The sequence below is a fragment of the Elgaria multicarinata genome, chromosome 17, assembly GCF_023053635.1.
Source record: "Elgaria multicarinata webbii isolate HBS135686 ecotype San Diego chromosome 17, rElgMul1.1.pri, whole genome shotgun sequence".
NCBI lineage: Eukaryota > Metazoa > Chordata > Lepidosauria > Squamata > Anguidae > Elgaria > Elgaria multicarinata.
The window spans coordinates 18,859,155-18,875,500 of NC_086187.1; the positions used below are offsets into that span (position 1 = coordinate 18,859,155).

General features: G+C 46.0%; 1 protein-coding gene across 1 annotated transcript in view; it reads right to left on the reverse strand.

Moving 5' to 3' along the window:
- Positions 1-16,346, reverse strand: part of DNAH3 (dynein axonemal heavy chain 3) — a 94,559-nt gene that overhangs the window by 15,612 nt on the left and 62,601 nt on the right. Inside the window, exons 43-53 of the mRNA XM_063143478.1 lie at positions 15,256-15,435; positions 14,957-15,080; positions 14,164-14,320; positions 12,680-12,823; positions 11,167-11,833; positions 10,804-10,969; positions 9,924-10,140; positions 7,720-7,902; positions 6,675-6,873; positions 2,187-4,328; positions 837-1,056 (exon numbers count right to left, since the gene is read on the reverse strand). Of these exons, the coding sequence (XP_062999548.1) occupies positions 837-1,056; positions 2,187-4,328; positions 6,675-6,873; positions 7,720-7,902; positions 9,924-10,140; positions 10,804-10,969; positions 11,167-11,833; positions 12,680-12,823; positions 14,164-14,320; positions 14,957-15,080; positions 15,256-15,435 (4,399 nt within the window). The remainder of the gene's footprint in view (positions 1-836; positions 1,057-2,186; positions 4,329-6,674; positions 6,874-7,719; positions 7,903-9,923; positions 10,141-10,803; positions 10,970-11,166; positions 11,834-12,679; positions 12,824-14,163; positions 14,321-14,956; positions 15,081-15,255; positions 15,436-16,346) is intronic.

The window sequence follows — 16,346 nt, forward strand, 5'->3', positions numbered from 1 at the left end:
GATCGATTGAAAAATGTCAATAAAAAAAGATGACACCGTGTAAGGAGGTGGCATTATCATGAAGCCAAACAGCCTTTTGGGGAAGTGGTGGTGGTGGTGGACACAGGGTCTCCTTCCAACCAGGAGCACAATTGCCACAGCGCCACACGGAGGTGTCTGCAGTGGAAAACGTGAGCAAGGGAGGCAGTTTTGGAGTATTCTCACACACACCCTCCGACCTAGAGCTGTAAAAGAGCTATCCAAAGTGCTGAACCCATTTTGGGGCTGGTGTTCAGCACCTTGGATAATTCATCTAGAGTTCTGACTGAAACCCAGGGCGAAACTCAAAGGCAATAAATAATAAAAAGATTGTCACACAGAGGAAGGACAGGATCTCTTCTTGATCCTCCCAGAGTGCAGGACATGGAATAATGGGCTCAAGTTACAAGAAGCCAGATTCTGGCTGGACATCAGGAAAAACTTCCTGACTGTTAGAGCAGTACGACAATGGAACCAGTTACCTTGGGAGGTTGTGGGCTCTCCCACACTAGAGGCTTCAAGAGGCAGCTGGACAGCCATCTGTCAGGGATGCTTTAGGGTGGATTCCTGCATTGAGCAGGGAGTTGGACTTGATGGCCTTATAGGCCCCTTCCAGCTCTACTATTCTATGATTCTTTGATAATTCACTGCCCCATTGAAAAAGGAACCACAAGCCTCCCCTGCTTTTGATCAAGAAATTCTTAAAAGAACATTCAGCTCAACCCTTTCATGATATGCATTGGGATGCCTAGAGCTCAGGTAACAAGATTCCCAGATGCAACCGCTTTGAATTAAGGAAGAGTATCATCATTCCTCGCCTGAATTTGACATGGGTGTTCTCGGGCACGATGACTTCTTCGCAGATTTTTTCTAATGCCGGCATCCAGCTGGTTGCAAGGTGGCAGTTCTGGAGCACAACCCAGGTTCCCTCAACAATCGCGTGATTAATCATCTTGGCTGCAATCGGACCTTGGCCTTGTCCAAGCGAAATCGTCTGAATGCTTTCCATGCCAAGATCCTCAGCAAATTTCAGCAAGCCTAGCATCAAATATTTAAACATAAATACTTGGACGAAATGGATACTTGGAAGAAATGGGAGACTATTCAAGAGATATTCAAGTCAATCCAAACTGCAACTAATTTAACTTAAAAATAAATTGACGAGAGTTTTCCTGGAAGGGGGAAGGGGGTTGGGGGAACTTAATCACCACGCATTCCTATTTCTTGTTTCAACTCTTTCTTTTTGCCACAGGGATATGTGGAAGGAAAGAAGGAAGGAAGAAATGGTTTCGCAAAAAGAACAGGTGGACAGGAATGGATGGTAAACTGCCCAGAGAGATTCAGTTATTGGGACAGTATAGAAATGAAATGAAATATTATTATTATTATCATCATCATCATCTCTTTCTCACTCGTAACAGTTTTTCTAGATGGACAGGACAGGCTTTGCCTAGTCATGCTGTCTTTTACAGATTCGGGAATTTCCTGACAATTGAACAGGTTTTAATCATGACTGCTTTCTGGATGTTAGTGTAGATGTAGATGGTGATGATGATTTCATAAGCTTTATGTAAAAGTCACTGGAAGCAAATGTAAAAACCTGTTTCTATTCTGAAGGGTGGCAATGTACAGGACCTGTGACGTGGTGGCTGCTCTTCAAAGAGAAAAAAAACCCATTCCACTGAACATACCCAAGCTGTCGGGTGCATCTCAGTGGGCAGAAAATGAGCTTGGGGATGCCAGTTTTGAGCAGACATATAGCAGGAGAGAAATGGTTAAACAATCACCTGCCCTCAATGGTCTTTCACTGCTAGCCTACAAAGCCAGCCATTTTCCACGTGTGTCCCCTGCACATCATCTAGCCTGGCCCTTAGCTTGTGCAGTTTCTGCTTCCCAAATCCTTCTCTCTATCTAGACGTGTTTTCCCAAGGCATTGTGTCATCCAGATGTTTTAGACCAACCCCTGACCATTGACCATGTTGGCTGGGGCTTATTGGGAGTTGTAGTCCAAAATATCTTTAGGGCAACAGGTTGCCTACCTTGGATACATGACCTACAAGGTTTAAAAGGGGAATGGGAACGTGACATATGCAAACATAGCTCCATTCAGCTGAAGGTCTCTGCCTATTCTTTTCAGAATATTTCATATTGTTATTCAAGAATCTCACCTGCCATGGGATCAGCACCGGGAGATAATATGAAAATCAGAGGTGCGCAGCAATTAGAATCATTGTAACTTCCTGCAAGATCAAACGTCGGCGGTTCAATATAGATCCTTCCCATATTTTCTGTGATGAATTGTTGGGTGGCTGGAATAATTTTATCTGGTCGCAGGCAACGGAGAATGACCATGCGATCAAGCCCCATGACCAGATTCCATTCACCTGGGAACACTTCTTCATGAGGTTTGGCAGAATCATAGATGGCTTTCCATTTCAGGAGATTGGATTCTACGTGATCCATCAACCGGTCCAAGTTTTTCAGGCCTGATGCACGTACTATCTCAGCCCACGATTTCTCAGTCAACCATTCTGGTGCAGGGTTGGGATAAGGGTTATCAAGAGCAACCCCTCCTGTCAGCAAGAAACGCCAAACTTCATCGTCTATCTCGTCTTTCCCTTTCATTATCCCTATCGTCAGGAGGAGGGAGAAAAGAAGCTTGTCCTTCTCAAACAAGGACCGGCACACGTTGTTGTAGATGCTTATTGTGAAATGGTCAATTATGTGTGCAATTCTCTCCCCCAGAACCTCACTCTTTCTGCTATTAGCAAGAGACTGGACGTAGAGGTTAATGAACCATATCAAGGAATATTGATACATCGGCTCAATATTTGCCAGATCAGAAATACAGAAGAAGACAGTTGCTGAATGAACGGCCACAGGCTTGTATCCCATTCGAGTAGCATCAATTTCCATTTCAGTTATACTGGCAATTTCCTGCTTTTCGGAGATTTCTTCAGACAGCTCTTTGGAGGAAGAGAGAATTTTGATAGCGGTTTCATCTTCTAAGATATTTCCTTCCGATTTGGAAAGAACTTCAAGGATCTTATCTTCAATCTCCTTCAGCTGTTTCTTATTAGCTGCACTCTCAATGATCAGCTTGTTCTTCTTCTCTTCCAATTCTGGTTTCTCCTTCGCAGCTACAATCCCAAGAAGCTGGTCCTGAAGTCCAAGAGGTGTAATCATGAAATTGAGCAGGCAAACTTTCACCGCCACTTCAGGGAGATAATGAGGGTTCCTTAAGCGAGTCGTGATGTAGAACCTGAAATCTCGTGAGTACTCAATAATATTTTCTCCTAGTCTCATGTACTCCACGCCTTGCTGTTTGAAGGTGGTCTTCAGCAACACCGGCTCCAAAAAAGCATCTAGTTCCTCACCGATATTTTCAAGCAAGACTGGGGTTCCAAACTGGATGGCATTTTCCAACGACCTTACATAGTTAGTATCGGACAACTTGATGACAGAAAGCTTATTGCCCTTTTCCATATTTTTGACCCATTTGTTGGCTTGTCCTTGAGGGTCGATCATCAAGGCCCACCGTCTGGAATTGGAAACAATGATGCCATTATCAATGGAAAAGGAATCAATGGGCAATCCTGCAATCTGCCAGGCACGGATCTTGACTGGATCCCCTAAGGTGTTGCTCAGGCTGAAATCGTTCGAGCATGGGATCATTTGCTCCTTGCACAGAATCAGCCACTTCTCCTGGCATTCCTGGCGGTAATCAACAGTAAAGGCTCCCAGATAAGCCACCGTGCCTGAAGATAACAAAACATCTCCGGTAAGGTCTGTGTATCGGATTCCTAGCAAGCGGGCAGCTTCCGTCCACCTGTCCTTTTCTCCTCCCAAGCCACTGATCAGTTTTTCAGCCCGTATGAGCTTCTGGGAGCAGACTTCAATATTGTCCTCAAGCTCTTTCTTCTGGTTATTCTTATTTTCGAACTCATCGTTCAAAGCTTGGAGCCGGTCCATCACGTTCTTGAGTTCTGCACGCTTCGTATTGAGCTTCTGCATTTGTATGTCGAGCAAACCTTCAGCCTCCCAGAGTCGTACACGTTTCGGAGCGACTACCTTGGCGACACGGTCGTAGACTTCCATGGCCCTCACCCATTTGCATAAGCCTTCACAGGCAGATGACACATTTTTTATGACAGCTGGCTGGAAGTCTGGATGGTTGATAAACTTCTCTCTAATTCTCTTCATTACAGCTTGAGGAATATTATCTTTGTCGTACGTCTTCAAGCCGTCAAGGAATTTCAGATCTCCTAGAACCTTTTTGGAACTACCCCAATAGTCTTCTATCATTTTACCTACATTTCACAAAAATGAATATATATGTAAAAAAAAGTTTTTTAAAATACAGATCTTACACAGGGGATATCTTGTCATTGTATATCTGTATCTATGCCAGCATTTCCCAACCTGGTACCTTCCAGGTGGGTTGTACTACAACTCCCATTGCTCCCAGCTGCTGTGCTGGCTGGGAGTGATGGGATTTTTAGTTCTTGACCTTGTGTTTAGTCCAACACAAAGGCTGATATACACACACACACACACACACACACACACACACACATACTTTTTAGCTATTGTACTATAACTTCTATTACTAAACTTTTAACTTCACAGTCCTTTAAGAACATCGGAAGAAAGAGGAAAGATGCTACTTGTGGTTATGTTTAATTAATCAAGGGTTAGTCACCTTGAATGCCATTTTTTGGTAGAAAGGCAGAGTATAAATCAAATGAACAAGTAAACATTTAGTCAGAAGAAAGTCCTACAACTCCCAACATCCCTGGCTGAGCCATGCTGGGAATTTAGAGCTTTTTTTCTGTCTAGGGTTATGTCCTAAACATATTTGTATTTGAAAGAGGGATCTATCCAAAGTTATTAGCCATGATAGCTAAATGATGGAGCATCCACTTTCAGGGGCATTCCTGAATAGCAGCTGTTGGAGCGAGGAGATCAGCAGGCTACTGGCTTTCTGCCCTACTGAAAGACTTCCTGGAAACATCTGATTGGCCACCAAGGGAAACAGGATGCTAGACTAGATAAACCTGCAATACAGGGCAGTCTTTTGACTGAATGATGTACCAGATCCTTTTAGGGTTTGGAGTGGTGGGGGGGAGAAGGAAGGACAATAAAACTGTGTCTTTCATTATATAGGAATTGGAACTGTTCTTCAATGTTTATAAAATTATTCCAGGACACCCCTAGGAAGGAAAAAAGAGATTTGGGGAATAGTACTGACATGCTCAAAGATTTAAAAGGAAAATTATAGGCATTTTCATTTCAAAATTATTACATTTTACCTAACAATGCCTCATTCTAACCTTGGCTTTAACCCAGCAAGGGAGATATGCAAGACACATAAGCTGCAAAGGAAAAATATATGCAAATGCTGGGAAAAAAACCATCCAGAAGGCTTCTCTGAAGTCTGAAAATAGAATTATATGTATGGCAAAATACAGCCCAGATGTTGAAACCAATGGCAAAAAATCATCTTTTCTAATCAAAGGATCTGGAAGACTTTAGGACCGTTTCTATACCTGCCTTTTTTTTCCCCGGGATCGTCCCGGGATCATCCCTGCGCATGCAAATGATACACAGGGGATCCCGGGAGCAGGCAGAGACGGCCACTCCATTTTCCTGGGATAATCCTTAGGTATAGAAAGGGCCTAGGTATCTTGGTCTTGCCCTGAAATCATTTTTGAACATCCAGTTAATTTTTAAGTCAAAGCATATGATGGATAAGATGACACAACAACTCAATATCAACAAAGGGGCACATTTATTTATTTATTTGTTTATTTGTTTGTTTGTTTATTTAGAATATTTATATACTGCTCCCCATTGAAATTTTTTGGAGTGGTGTACAAGATAAAATAAAAATAAAAACAGAATAAAACAGTTAAAACAAATTTTAAAAGAAGCAAATACAGAGATTCAAGGCTGCATGCACCAAAAGGAGTACAAGGTTGGAGCCTGCCTGACCTCTAGAGGCAGGGAATTCCATAGGAGGGGAGCCACCACGCTGAAGGCTCTTCCCCTGGTGGACTCCAATCGGAGGATGGGTCTATGTGGAACCACCAGGAGCAGGCTGTCGGATGACCTCGGTGACCAGGCAGGTTGGTAGGGGAGAAGGCAGTCTCTCAGGTATCCTGGTCCCAAGTTGTTTAGGGCTTTGTGCACAAGTACAAGAACCTTAAACCTGCCTGGTAGCGAATAGGCAGCCAGTGCAGTTCCCTCAGCAGAGGAGTTACATGCTGGAAAGGGGCAGCTCCAGACAACAGCCGAGCTGCAGCATTCTGCACTAGCTCCAGCTTCCGGAGCAGCTTCAAGGGCAGCCCCACATAGAGCGCGTTGCAGTAATCCAATCTTGAGGTTACCAATGCCTGTACCACTGTGGCCAAGCTATCCCTGTCCAGGAGAGGCCGTAGCTGGCGAACCAACCGAAGCTGGTAAAAGGCACTCCGAGCCGTGGCGGCTACTTGAGCCTCCAACGACAGAAATGGGTCTAAGAGTACCCCCAAACTATGAACCTGTTCTTTCAGAGGCAGTGCAACCCCATCCAGAACAGGCTGGATGCCGCCTGCCGCCACCCCTCACCCAAATATTCCACAGGCCTAGAGGTTTTCGTAATTATTTAATTTTACCGCTTCCACTTGGATCAGGCTTTCTTTCTGGTTTTATCCCTTTCATGACACAAATGCTCTCCATCACAAGCTTGACAGGCCCTGGTGGATTCTGCATGGATTTGACAAGAGAGATGTCCGCAGGGTTCAAGGTATCGAGAGCCGAAAGGGCAGCTTCTAAAGCGGGCATGGCCTCCGCGAGGTCCCCTTCACATTCTTCCTGTAATCACAAACAGAATCCCACCACACCGTCAGCACTGCTCTGCTCAAGTTGAGTGAAATAGTAATCTCACAAGAACGCCCCTTCCTTTCTTTCCTTCCTTCTTTTTAAAGTGATTTTTCTCCCAAAGAGCGCCAGGGTAGCTTATACTGCTTACCGTACAATCCTACACCTGTTAGTCAGTCCCATTCAATTCAACGAAGTTTGCTTCCAGGTTAACAAGTAAAGGATTGCAAACTTAATGTCACATCCAGTTTGGCATGGGGAGTCCAAATAGGTCTCATGGGCGATTCCCCAGCTGGGAGTCAGCCCTCTACAGAGCTTATCTCCTCAAGGCCAAATCCTACACATTCAGTGGGAAGTGAGCTTTCTTCTGGAGGTGAGCGTCCTGACAAGCTAGCTGATGCTAGGGTCCGCTGGAAGCTCAAATGCACGGCACGGAAGGAAAGCGTGAGAAAGTCAGTTCAATTACGCCAGAACCTGCCTCCGTACCAGGCTCTCTGAAGTTATGGACGTTTGGGAAGTGGCTTCCTATTCTTCTTGAGCGGACAATTGTCTCGCTTAGTTTGCACAGTTTTGCCTGGGAAAAGCTGTTTCCAAGAGGTTAGACTCTCTTCAGATAGAAGAGACGTTTGTTGCTTAAAAGCATTGTGGATTACTTAGCAAGCCTCGTCATTTGCCTCCCATCGAAAGCAGGAGTTTTCTGAGAAACACGACAGCAGGGCTGAAAGAATAACCGACTGCTTGCTGTGTACTCTTGGTTCAGGCTTTCTCATTTATCAGTTTGCATTGTTGGAAATGCAAGCTCCAACGGGGAGCGAACACCACAATGAGCCGTAAAATTACCTTAATACCCTGTGCGACTGCGGCAGCTTCATTGGCCTCCTTCTCGTCGGCAGCCACCAGCTCCTTCTTGGCGTCCACCTCAACGGTTTCTTTTTCAATGTGGACCATCATTTTCTCGGTTTCGGCAGAGGTTTTAATTAATTCCGGCTGAAGAGCTGTCAGCTCCTTCTGCATGACTGCAACCTAAAGAGGACACCAGGGTGGGGTGGAGGGCAGGGCAGAATTATCTTGACACCACATGATTGTGTAGTAAGGCAATTCTTATTTCAGAGACCAAGGCATAAGAAGACTATTTGTTTTTTAAACAAAGATGGTGATGCAATTCAAATTTATTTATTTATTTATTATTGCATTTATATCCTGCCTTTTTTTTTCCTGCAAGGAACCCAAGGCGGTGTACATAATCCTCCTCTTCCTCCTCTCCACTTTATCCTCACAACAACAACCCTGTGAGGTGGGTTTGGCTGAGAGTCTGTGACGGGCCCAAAGTCACCCAGTGGGTTTCCATGGCCAAGTAGAACCCGGATCTCCCGACTCCCAGTCTGACACTCTAGCCACTACACCACACTGCCTCTCCAATGAGGATTTGTTGCAAACGAGGAGGAAAGGGAAAGATTGATAGACAGAAGTGGGTTGATTCAAGTTGGGTCAAGTTTTTTGTGTTATCTTTAAGTTGTGTTATCTACAATTTGTGTTTATGCAGCTTTGCTGTTTGGCTCATTACAAACCAATGTTCCCCAACTTGGTATCCTCCAGGGTGAGAGCTACACTAAGCTGGATATACCACTTATAAACTTTTTTTATTGTATAGTGAGTCTTATCTTGCCACATGACGCTTGCCTTTAACGTTGTATCACTTACCCTTTCTGTTGTTTTATTTTCTGATCTTATCTGTATAAGTCGTTGTATTTTCTCTTATGTGGCCGATTGCATTGTAAGAAACCTTCCTTTTTTTCATATGCTTTTCCTTAGCCAATCACCTTCCTCAGGGCGTGTTCCTTGTGTTTCCATGCCCAAAGTAGCAGCCGTTTTTCCTTTTTTCTTGCCTCATGTTCCTCTTTGCAGCCACAACCTCCCTCCCCCCTTCCATGTGTGGGCATTGTTCTATATGTGTTTACTTAAGACTCTCTCGGTTCAATGGGCTTTCCTCAAAAGTAAGCCAGCATGTGATGTTAGCAGTTGAAATCAATGGGATTTACTTTTGAGTAAGGGAACCAGCACACCTGTAGTTCATGAACTTGAAGATGCAAGCAAGCAGGGAGGGAGCCTCCAGGCAGGATTAGGGGATTTACTTTACTCAAAAGTAAATCCCATTGACTTCAACTGCTAACATGACATGCTGCCCCTTGGTCTGTGCTTAGGAAAAGGGCACAGAAAGAGGGGAAATCTTTCCAGCCCCCCTTCTCTCCGTTTCTCTCCCCTCCAAGCACAGACCAAGGGGCAGCAGGTCATGGTAGCAGTTGAAATCAACGGGAATTACTTTTCAGTAAAGTAAATCCCCTAACCCTGCCTGGAGGCTCCCTCCCTCCCTCCCTCCATGGCTCCAGCTTAGGAAAAGCTCCCAGGTGTGGAAAGAGGGGAAACCTTTCCACCACCACCCTTCACCGTTTCTCTCGGAGGAGGGACAATGGAAGAAAAGAGGAAGCGGGAGGAACAATAAGCGGATGGAGACTTGAGAAAACAACGATAAAAAATACAGTGTGTGGCCCAGATCAGCGGATATCTACAGACAATACAACGGTAAGAAACGTATTAATAAATACATGTGCCCGGGGACGTATAAAATTGTAATAAAACAATACGTTTAATGACTCAAAAAAAAAAGATGTTTCATATATCTGTGTAGATCCGCTCTAGATATACTGGACTTACAAGCCCCATTATCCCAACCTGCTGGTAGGTGAAAACTGTGTATGGATAAAAATTCCTTCCTAGCCCCATTAACCAGTGACTATCCATAGCCCATAGCAAGAAATGAGCCATGGCCCAGCATTTATAGCCCCTTGGTGGTCCAGAAAGGGATAATTTATCCTCCATCCCCTGCCCCCACTGAGCCAATCTAGCCCCGATGGATGAGCACTCAACGCCAGCATGCTAGGTCGGCTTCCTCCACCCACCACACTTCTCCTCCCCTCCAGGACCATGTGCCACCACAACATGGCTCCCCTCTATTTGCATGTCTACTGGTCCCAGTCTATACTTACTTGTGAAGCTGCGAAATCAAGTTTTTGAAGACCCACAAGATAGCGATTCCTCATCACATCAACCTCATGCCTTTTGCTATTTAGTAGTGTCTTAAAGGTCAGAATCAATTCCAGGTAAGATGTCGGTGTTACATAATTGTGTCTTCTGAGAATATTGTAATAGCTAACTGAGAGCTCTCTCACACTTTCCTGGAAACATTTGCACATGGATACGACCCTACAGGGGGGAGGAAATACTTGCAAGTTATGAGGCAGCTAATATAATCAGGTGAGTCCAGATGTGTACTATCCAATGAAGGTTGTGTAATAATGTAGCAGCCACAGATGTCTTCTGATCCAACTCTGACCCAAGATCTAACTCTCCAAAGGTAGTTTGGGGCTAAACCAGAAAAAAATATGTTACATGTTCTACCTAACTGTATCAAAACAGCTACTTGTGCAGATGTTTACCCTGAAAAGTGGGACATAACTAAGAAAGTAAATAAATCAATAATATGAAAAAGAGAGAGAGAGAGCACTTTCCTAAATGAGGCATTTATTGTGCACTCATTATTGTTTATGGGTTCCTCAGGCAACATTGTAACCCTCCAGTTTCACTTCTGATTTTAAATAACACTTTCAGTGAGATTTTTTAGAGCAGGAAAAATGAGGTAGTATTTCTGAAAGTGAATGAAAACACTCTTCTCATGTGTAATTGCGCTACACCACAGTGCCACCTAGAGGTTATCTAGCGGGAAAGCAGGAAAGGAAATGCTCTTTGTGTAGTGCTTGGATCTCAATTCTGTGACAAAATCGAAAGTAGATACAGCAGATTAAGTCTCGTGTAGGAAAGCTCAGAGAGAGAGAGAGAGAACAACTCTATAGAGATCTCATGACATACGATTTTCTGATTTCCTCTTCCAGCTTCACATCCTCTAAGAATTTGTTCGCAACCATTTCCAAAGCATCCTTGGGCCATCTTTGGAACCAATCAATAGTGCAGCAATTGATCAGCGAAGGGAACATTCTTAAGCGATTCCGGAACGCATCTCCAATGGGGCTCATTGCTGAAAAGAATACGATGATCATTTCCAGTACGGTTTAGTCAACCCTTCGTAAAGCCTTCACCAACATGGTGTCCTCCAGATGTATTGGACTACAACCCTACATGTGTAGTTCAACAGTCCCGGGAGTGTACCAGGTTGGGGTAGGCTGCATCAGCAGAAAGAAAGCAGAGGAAGCAAGGAACATGGTTTATCCATACCTAAAACTATATGCAGATTTTTCCTCACGCGCTCAATGAAGAAGTTGTACATCGCCAGAGGGGTGGCTTCGATTCTCCGGCCTTCAGTCCGTGCGGCGCTCTGCATTTTTTCAACAATATCAGCCTTCTCATCCGCTGCGAAGATGTTGGGCACGTCACCCGTGTTCAAAAGCATGTTGATATCCTCTACAAATGACTCATCCTTGATCTGGTTATCGCAAAACAAGAACGAGGTGCTTTTGTTGGCCACTCCGGACTGCAGCATGACCCTCTTAATGTCCTCTCTCCAGTCGTTGGTGGTGTAGAACTTGGTGATTTCGATCATGAAGAGCTCATAGGCGTTCATGAAGGTGCCCAGTTTGGTGGTGCTCTGCCGGCCGCTCCCACCAATGCCCACCAGCAACAAGTGGCCGTTATCCTGCTTCAGCACACGGCATATCCGTGAGATGTGCTCAATGGCGAACTTAAACATGACCAAAGACATGGGCGCCTTGCTGATCTGGTTGAACTCCTCCAGATAGTATTCCATGACGGACGTCAGCTTCTTTAAGTCCGTAATTTCGTCGTAGATTTTGGTATCGCTGGACGGTTTGAAGTAGTCTCCAAAGAACAAGCTCCGGATGTTGTCGTCACTGATCTTTCCAGTACGTGACAAATGGCTTAGTACCTATGGAAAATCATCATAGAATTGTGGGGTTGGAAGGGACAACAAGGATCATCTAGTTCAGCCTTCTTCAATGTGCAGGAAAACCAATTCAATGATCCAGCCTCTTCTTAAAAACCTCCAGAGATGGAGAACCCACAACCTCTGCAGATAGACTGTTCTACTGGTGTACAAATCTTACCATCAGTATGTTTTTCCTTATATTTAATCGAAATCTAGGTAGCTGTAACTTATATCCATTATTTTGGCTCCTAATTTCTGTTGCCGCAGAAAATAGTTCTTGACCTGTGGCACTTTTTTAAGTACCTGAGCACTGCTAACATGTCTCCCCTCAGTCTCCTTTCCTTCAGACTGAACATCCCAAGTTCCTTCAGCCTCTCCTCACAGGGCATGTTAAGTCCCTGTATCATCCTTGTTGCCCTGAGCCAGATGGATGCCTCAATTCAAGGCACTGTGCTGCCTTTTAAATGGCTTGGGACCCAAGTACCGTAAGGCAGGCATGGGGAACCTCTGGCCCAGGGGCCAAGTCCGGCCCTCCGGATGGTTCCCAGATGGCCACACCCCTTCCCTTGGCCACACACCCCTTCCCTCCAACCACCAATTATTTGGTAGTTCCCTGGCTTTCATGCAGTTCCCCCCACACACACACACAATTCCAAATGCCTCTCCAAAGGCTTAGTTACTGAAAAATTCCAAAATTTTCCCTGCCCTTTTTGCATCCTGAAAACAGGCCTGCCAATATGGTGGGAGGCATTTAAGCCCAGCGTTACAGAGATCTCAAATTGCTGCAAATATCAATTGTCGGCCTCCTGGATTCAAACAATTCAGTCTCCTCCAGGGCCAGCCTACCTTATCAACGCTCTGCTTGAAGCAGTCAGAGGTTGTTTCTTTCACCATGTTAAAGAACACCTCCCGGTCCTCAGCATCTATTAAGCGGTCATAGAAGACACGATAAACTTCATGAATCCAAAGCCGAATCAGTTTCTCTCCGTCCTGCCGAAGGAAAGAGGAACCGAAGAAAAATAAAATAAACACACGCCTGTTTTTGAGATCATAGAATCATAGAATAGCAGAGTTGGAAGGGGCCTACAAGGCCATCGAGTCCAACCCCCTGCTCAGTGCAGAAATCCACCTTAAAGCATCCCTGACAGATGGTTGTCCAGCTGCCTCTTGAAGGCCTCTATAGAATGTATGTAAGTCAGATGCAAAAACCTTAACACAGACCAGATCTTCTTCCTTTATACATTGTGCATTTACAAAGGAGAGGGCCTTCTCTGATGTGGCACCCTGACTTTGGAATGCCCTCCCACACGAGATATGATTAGCGCTGACTTCGATTTCTTTTCAGCACCAAATTTAGATGTTTCTTTTTGACCAAACATTTTCATGTTTGGAATTTTACCATTTCAAAATGTAAAATTTATTTTCTAACTGAATTGATCGCTGTATTTTGCTGTGGCTTGTTGGTTGAACAGTTCCTGTTCTAGGGAGCAATCCTATGGCCCCTAGACAGCATCTGGAGGGAGGGGAGCATAGGATACTTCAGATCCTTGGATCCAAGATCAGAGCCAGTGTTCCAGCCTCGGAGCTTGGAATCCGTGCTCCTCCACCTCACTGGTTGCCTCTCTAAGGTCAGGGGATCAACCTTGGAGAAGCGGTAAAGGGAGTCCGGTGGGTGTGGAGGGGAGAGGCCTGGAGAGGCCAGGACATGAGCTATCCCGAGGCCTCTCCAGCCTCTTTCCCTCCCTCTCTGATGTACCCCAGCTAGACAGGCAAAAAAACTGGCCTAGTAAAATCGTAGCCTTTAAAAGGGGGCTGGATAAATTCTTGGAGGCAAAGGCTATTAGTGGCTACTAGCCCTGATGGTTGTGTGCTATCTCCAATATTCGAGGCAATAAGCCTGTGTGCACCAGTTGCTGGGGAACATGGGTGGGAGGGTGCTGTTGAACCATGTTCTGCTTGTTGGTCCCTGGCAGATGGCTGGTTGGCCACTGTGTGAACAGAGTGCTGGACTAGATGGACCCTTGGGAGGTGAAGAGCTTGGGAAAACCCAACATTCACCCTATTCAAACGACACGCTAAGCCATGATGGTTAAGCATTTGGGGCTAAATATTATGGCTTAGCGTGTTGTGTGAACCATGACTTAGCGGTCGTGTGAACCATTCCTAACCATGGTGGCTACATAACCATGGTTCAGTTTAAACACACTCACTAACCACTTGCTGCAAAAGAGCAGCCTAACCCTGGCTTAGCGTGTTGCCTGACATGTGCTTAACGACGGTGACAATGCCACATCTGCTGCCAAATTAAAACAAAGCGAAACGCAGCACACCTGCAGGTGGGTATGTGGGCACAACAGCACACCTCTAATCACCCGGGAGAAATCGCGCAGGTTAAAGACGTAGTGAGATTTTGACGGAGTCGGGAGGAAATTTTCCACGGCCAGCTTGTAAATATTCATGGTCGCGTGGACCAACATTTTGCCAAGCCTTTGAAAAGAAACAACAATGTTGAATGCAATCCATAGTCCTCAACTCTCCCCCCTTTTGTACTCTTCTCCCGTTTTAACTGTGGCTTTCCCCTCCCTGCTTCCAAGTAAGCGCCTTGAATCCCTCCCACAAAGCCTCTCTAGGCCATCGCAGCTTTGCTCTTTCTTCAGCCGCCAGCTAATCCTCACCAAAACCTACTTCCTTATCAGGGACAGCCCAAGGCATTCTTTCTGCCTGAAGCCAAGGGCATGAAATTTGCATGTGCTAAATTATACGTACAGGTGCAAATTTAGAAAGAATGGCTTTAAATATAGATACAATATATCCAACCCTAACGGGGAAAGATGGTGGCCAGGTGAACAGTCTGCTGTCCAGGGGCTGGTTGTTGATGGGCAATTTCAAGGCCCCGGCTGCTCTCCCATTTTAGGATTTTTCATCTTTAAACCAGGCATGGATTGAGCAGCCCTTCAAATAGAGGGTGGCTTCAAACAGAGGACGGTCCTCTAAAAGAGGATATAGGGCCATCTCATCTACACCAAGCACTTTGAAAACGGTTTGAAAACTGTATATGGAATGTGTCCCCATGGAGTGTGTCTTGAAGAAAGAGGACATGCTCCTTTCAAAGGGGCCTTTTACCTTAAAAATGAAGCCTCAAACCCTTTACTGAAGTGCCAATCAATGATGGAAGTGAAAATCTTGGTTAAAATTTCATCATCAAAAGCACTGATGGAGATAATGTTCAAGTGCCGGGTGAAACGCCCTGTAAGGCACAAGGAAGGCAGAACAGTCAGTTTCATGCAGCTTGCTTTTCTTCCCAGATGAACCCAGGCAGGTCATTTTAATCAAAGCACACCTCCGTTGTCTACTCATTCACCAACTGAGTTTACTATTAGAGGGAATGATGATATCCTATTGTATTTAAGCAGACATCTTACCTGTTATATCATTCCTTCCCCCACCTGGAGGTCCCATTGCTGAAACAAACAGAACGTCAACAATATCGAGCCTTGAAGTGTCTTTCTTGTCATACCAGTGGCCATGATCGATCCATTGTCTAAGGAGTTCTATAGGTGGCTGGGCTCCGTACACCTCCTTTGCTGGCATATTTAAATCATCTAGGAAGAATATTGACACGCTTGTTTTCTTAAGACAAAGAGCATCAGAACACAAGAAGAGCCCTGCTGGATCAGACCAAGGGCCTTGCTAGACCTGCCGGATAAGCCGGCAGGGAGGAGGGGCGATGGCGCGCTAGAGTTAGCACGCGCTGTCGCCGGCTTCCAGACGCACGACGCGATGGGGCAACGGGAAGCCCCGTAGCGTCGGCCATTTTTTTTCTTTTAAAGGAGCCATGTGCGCCGGGGAGCCGCCAGACAAGGTAGGTGCTTTTTAAAAAAACAATAAAGCCCCCCCCGCCCCTGATTCCCCCCCAATGCCCGATGATCCCCTCCCCCCTAGCTCACCCATCCTCCCCCCATCCCCGATGTCATGTCCCTGGCTTCCCCCCCGCGCCATCCCCGATGTCGTGTCCCTGGCTTTCCCCTCCCCCATGCCATCCCCGATGTCGTGTCCCTGGCTTTCCCCTCCCCCACGCCATCCCCGATGTCGTGTCCCTGGCTTTCCCCCCAGCGCCATCCCCGATGTCGTGTCCCTGGCTTTCCGTCCCTTGCCCCCGATGGCTGCTCTCCTTCCCTCGCCCTCGTCCCCGATGCTCGTCCTTCTCCCCCCCTCTCTCCTGGCGGGTCCGGCCTTCCCCCCGCCCCTCTCTCCCCCCCCCCGGGATCCCCCCCTGGCCCGATGGGCACAGCGCTCATATGAGCGCTGTGCCCAGTCCGTGGCTTTTCCCGGCTACTCGCGAGTAAGCAAGCAGCCGCAAAAAGCCACAGACCCTGCTAGACGTTTCACAGCCGAAAAAGACGGCCCATAAGCGAATTTGCTTATGCCGGCTCAAGGCAGGTTTCAGCGCGGCCTGACCCCGGATTCCCCTGTGCGTCATCTGGATGCACAGGAGGGAAACCGGGCCTCTCAC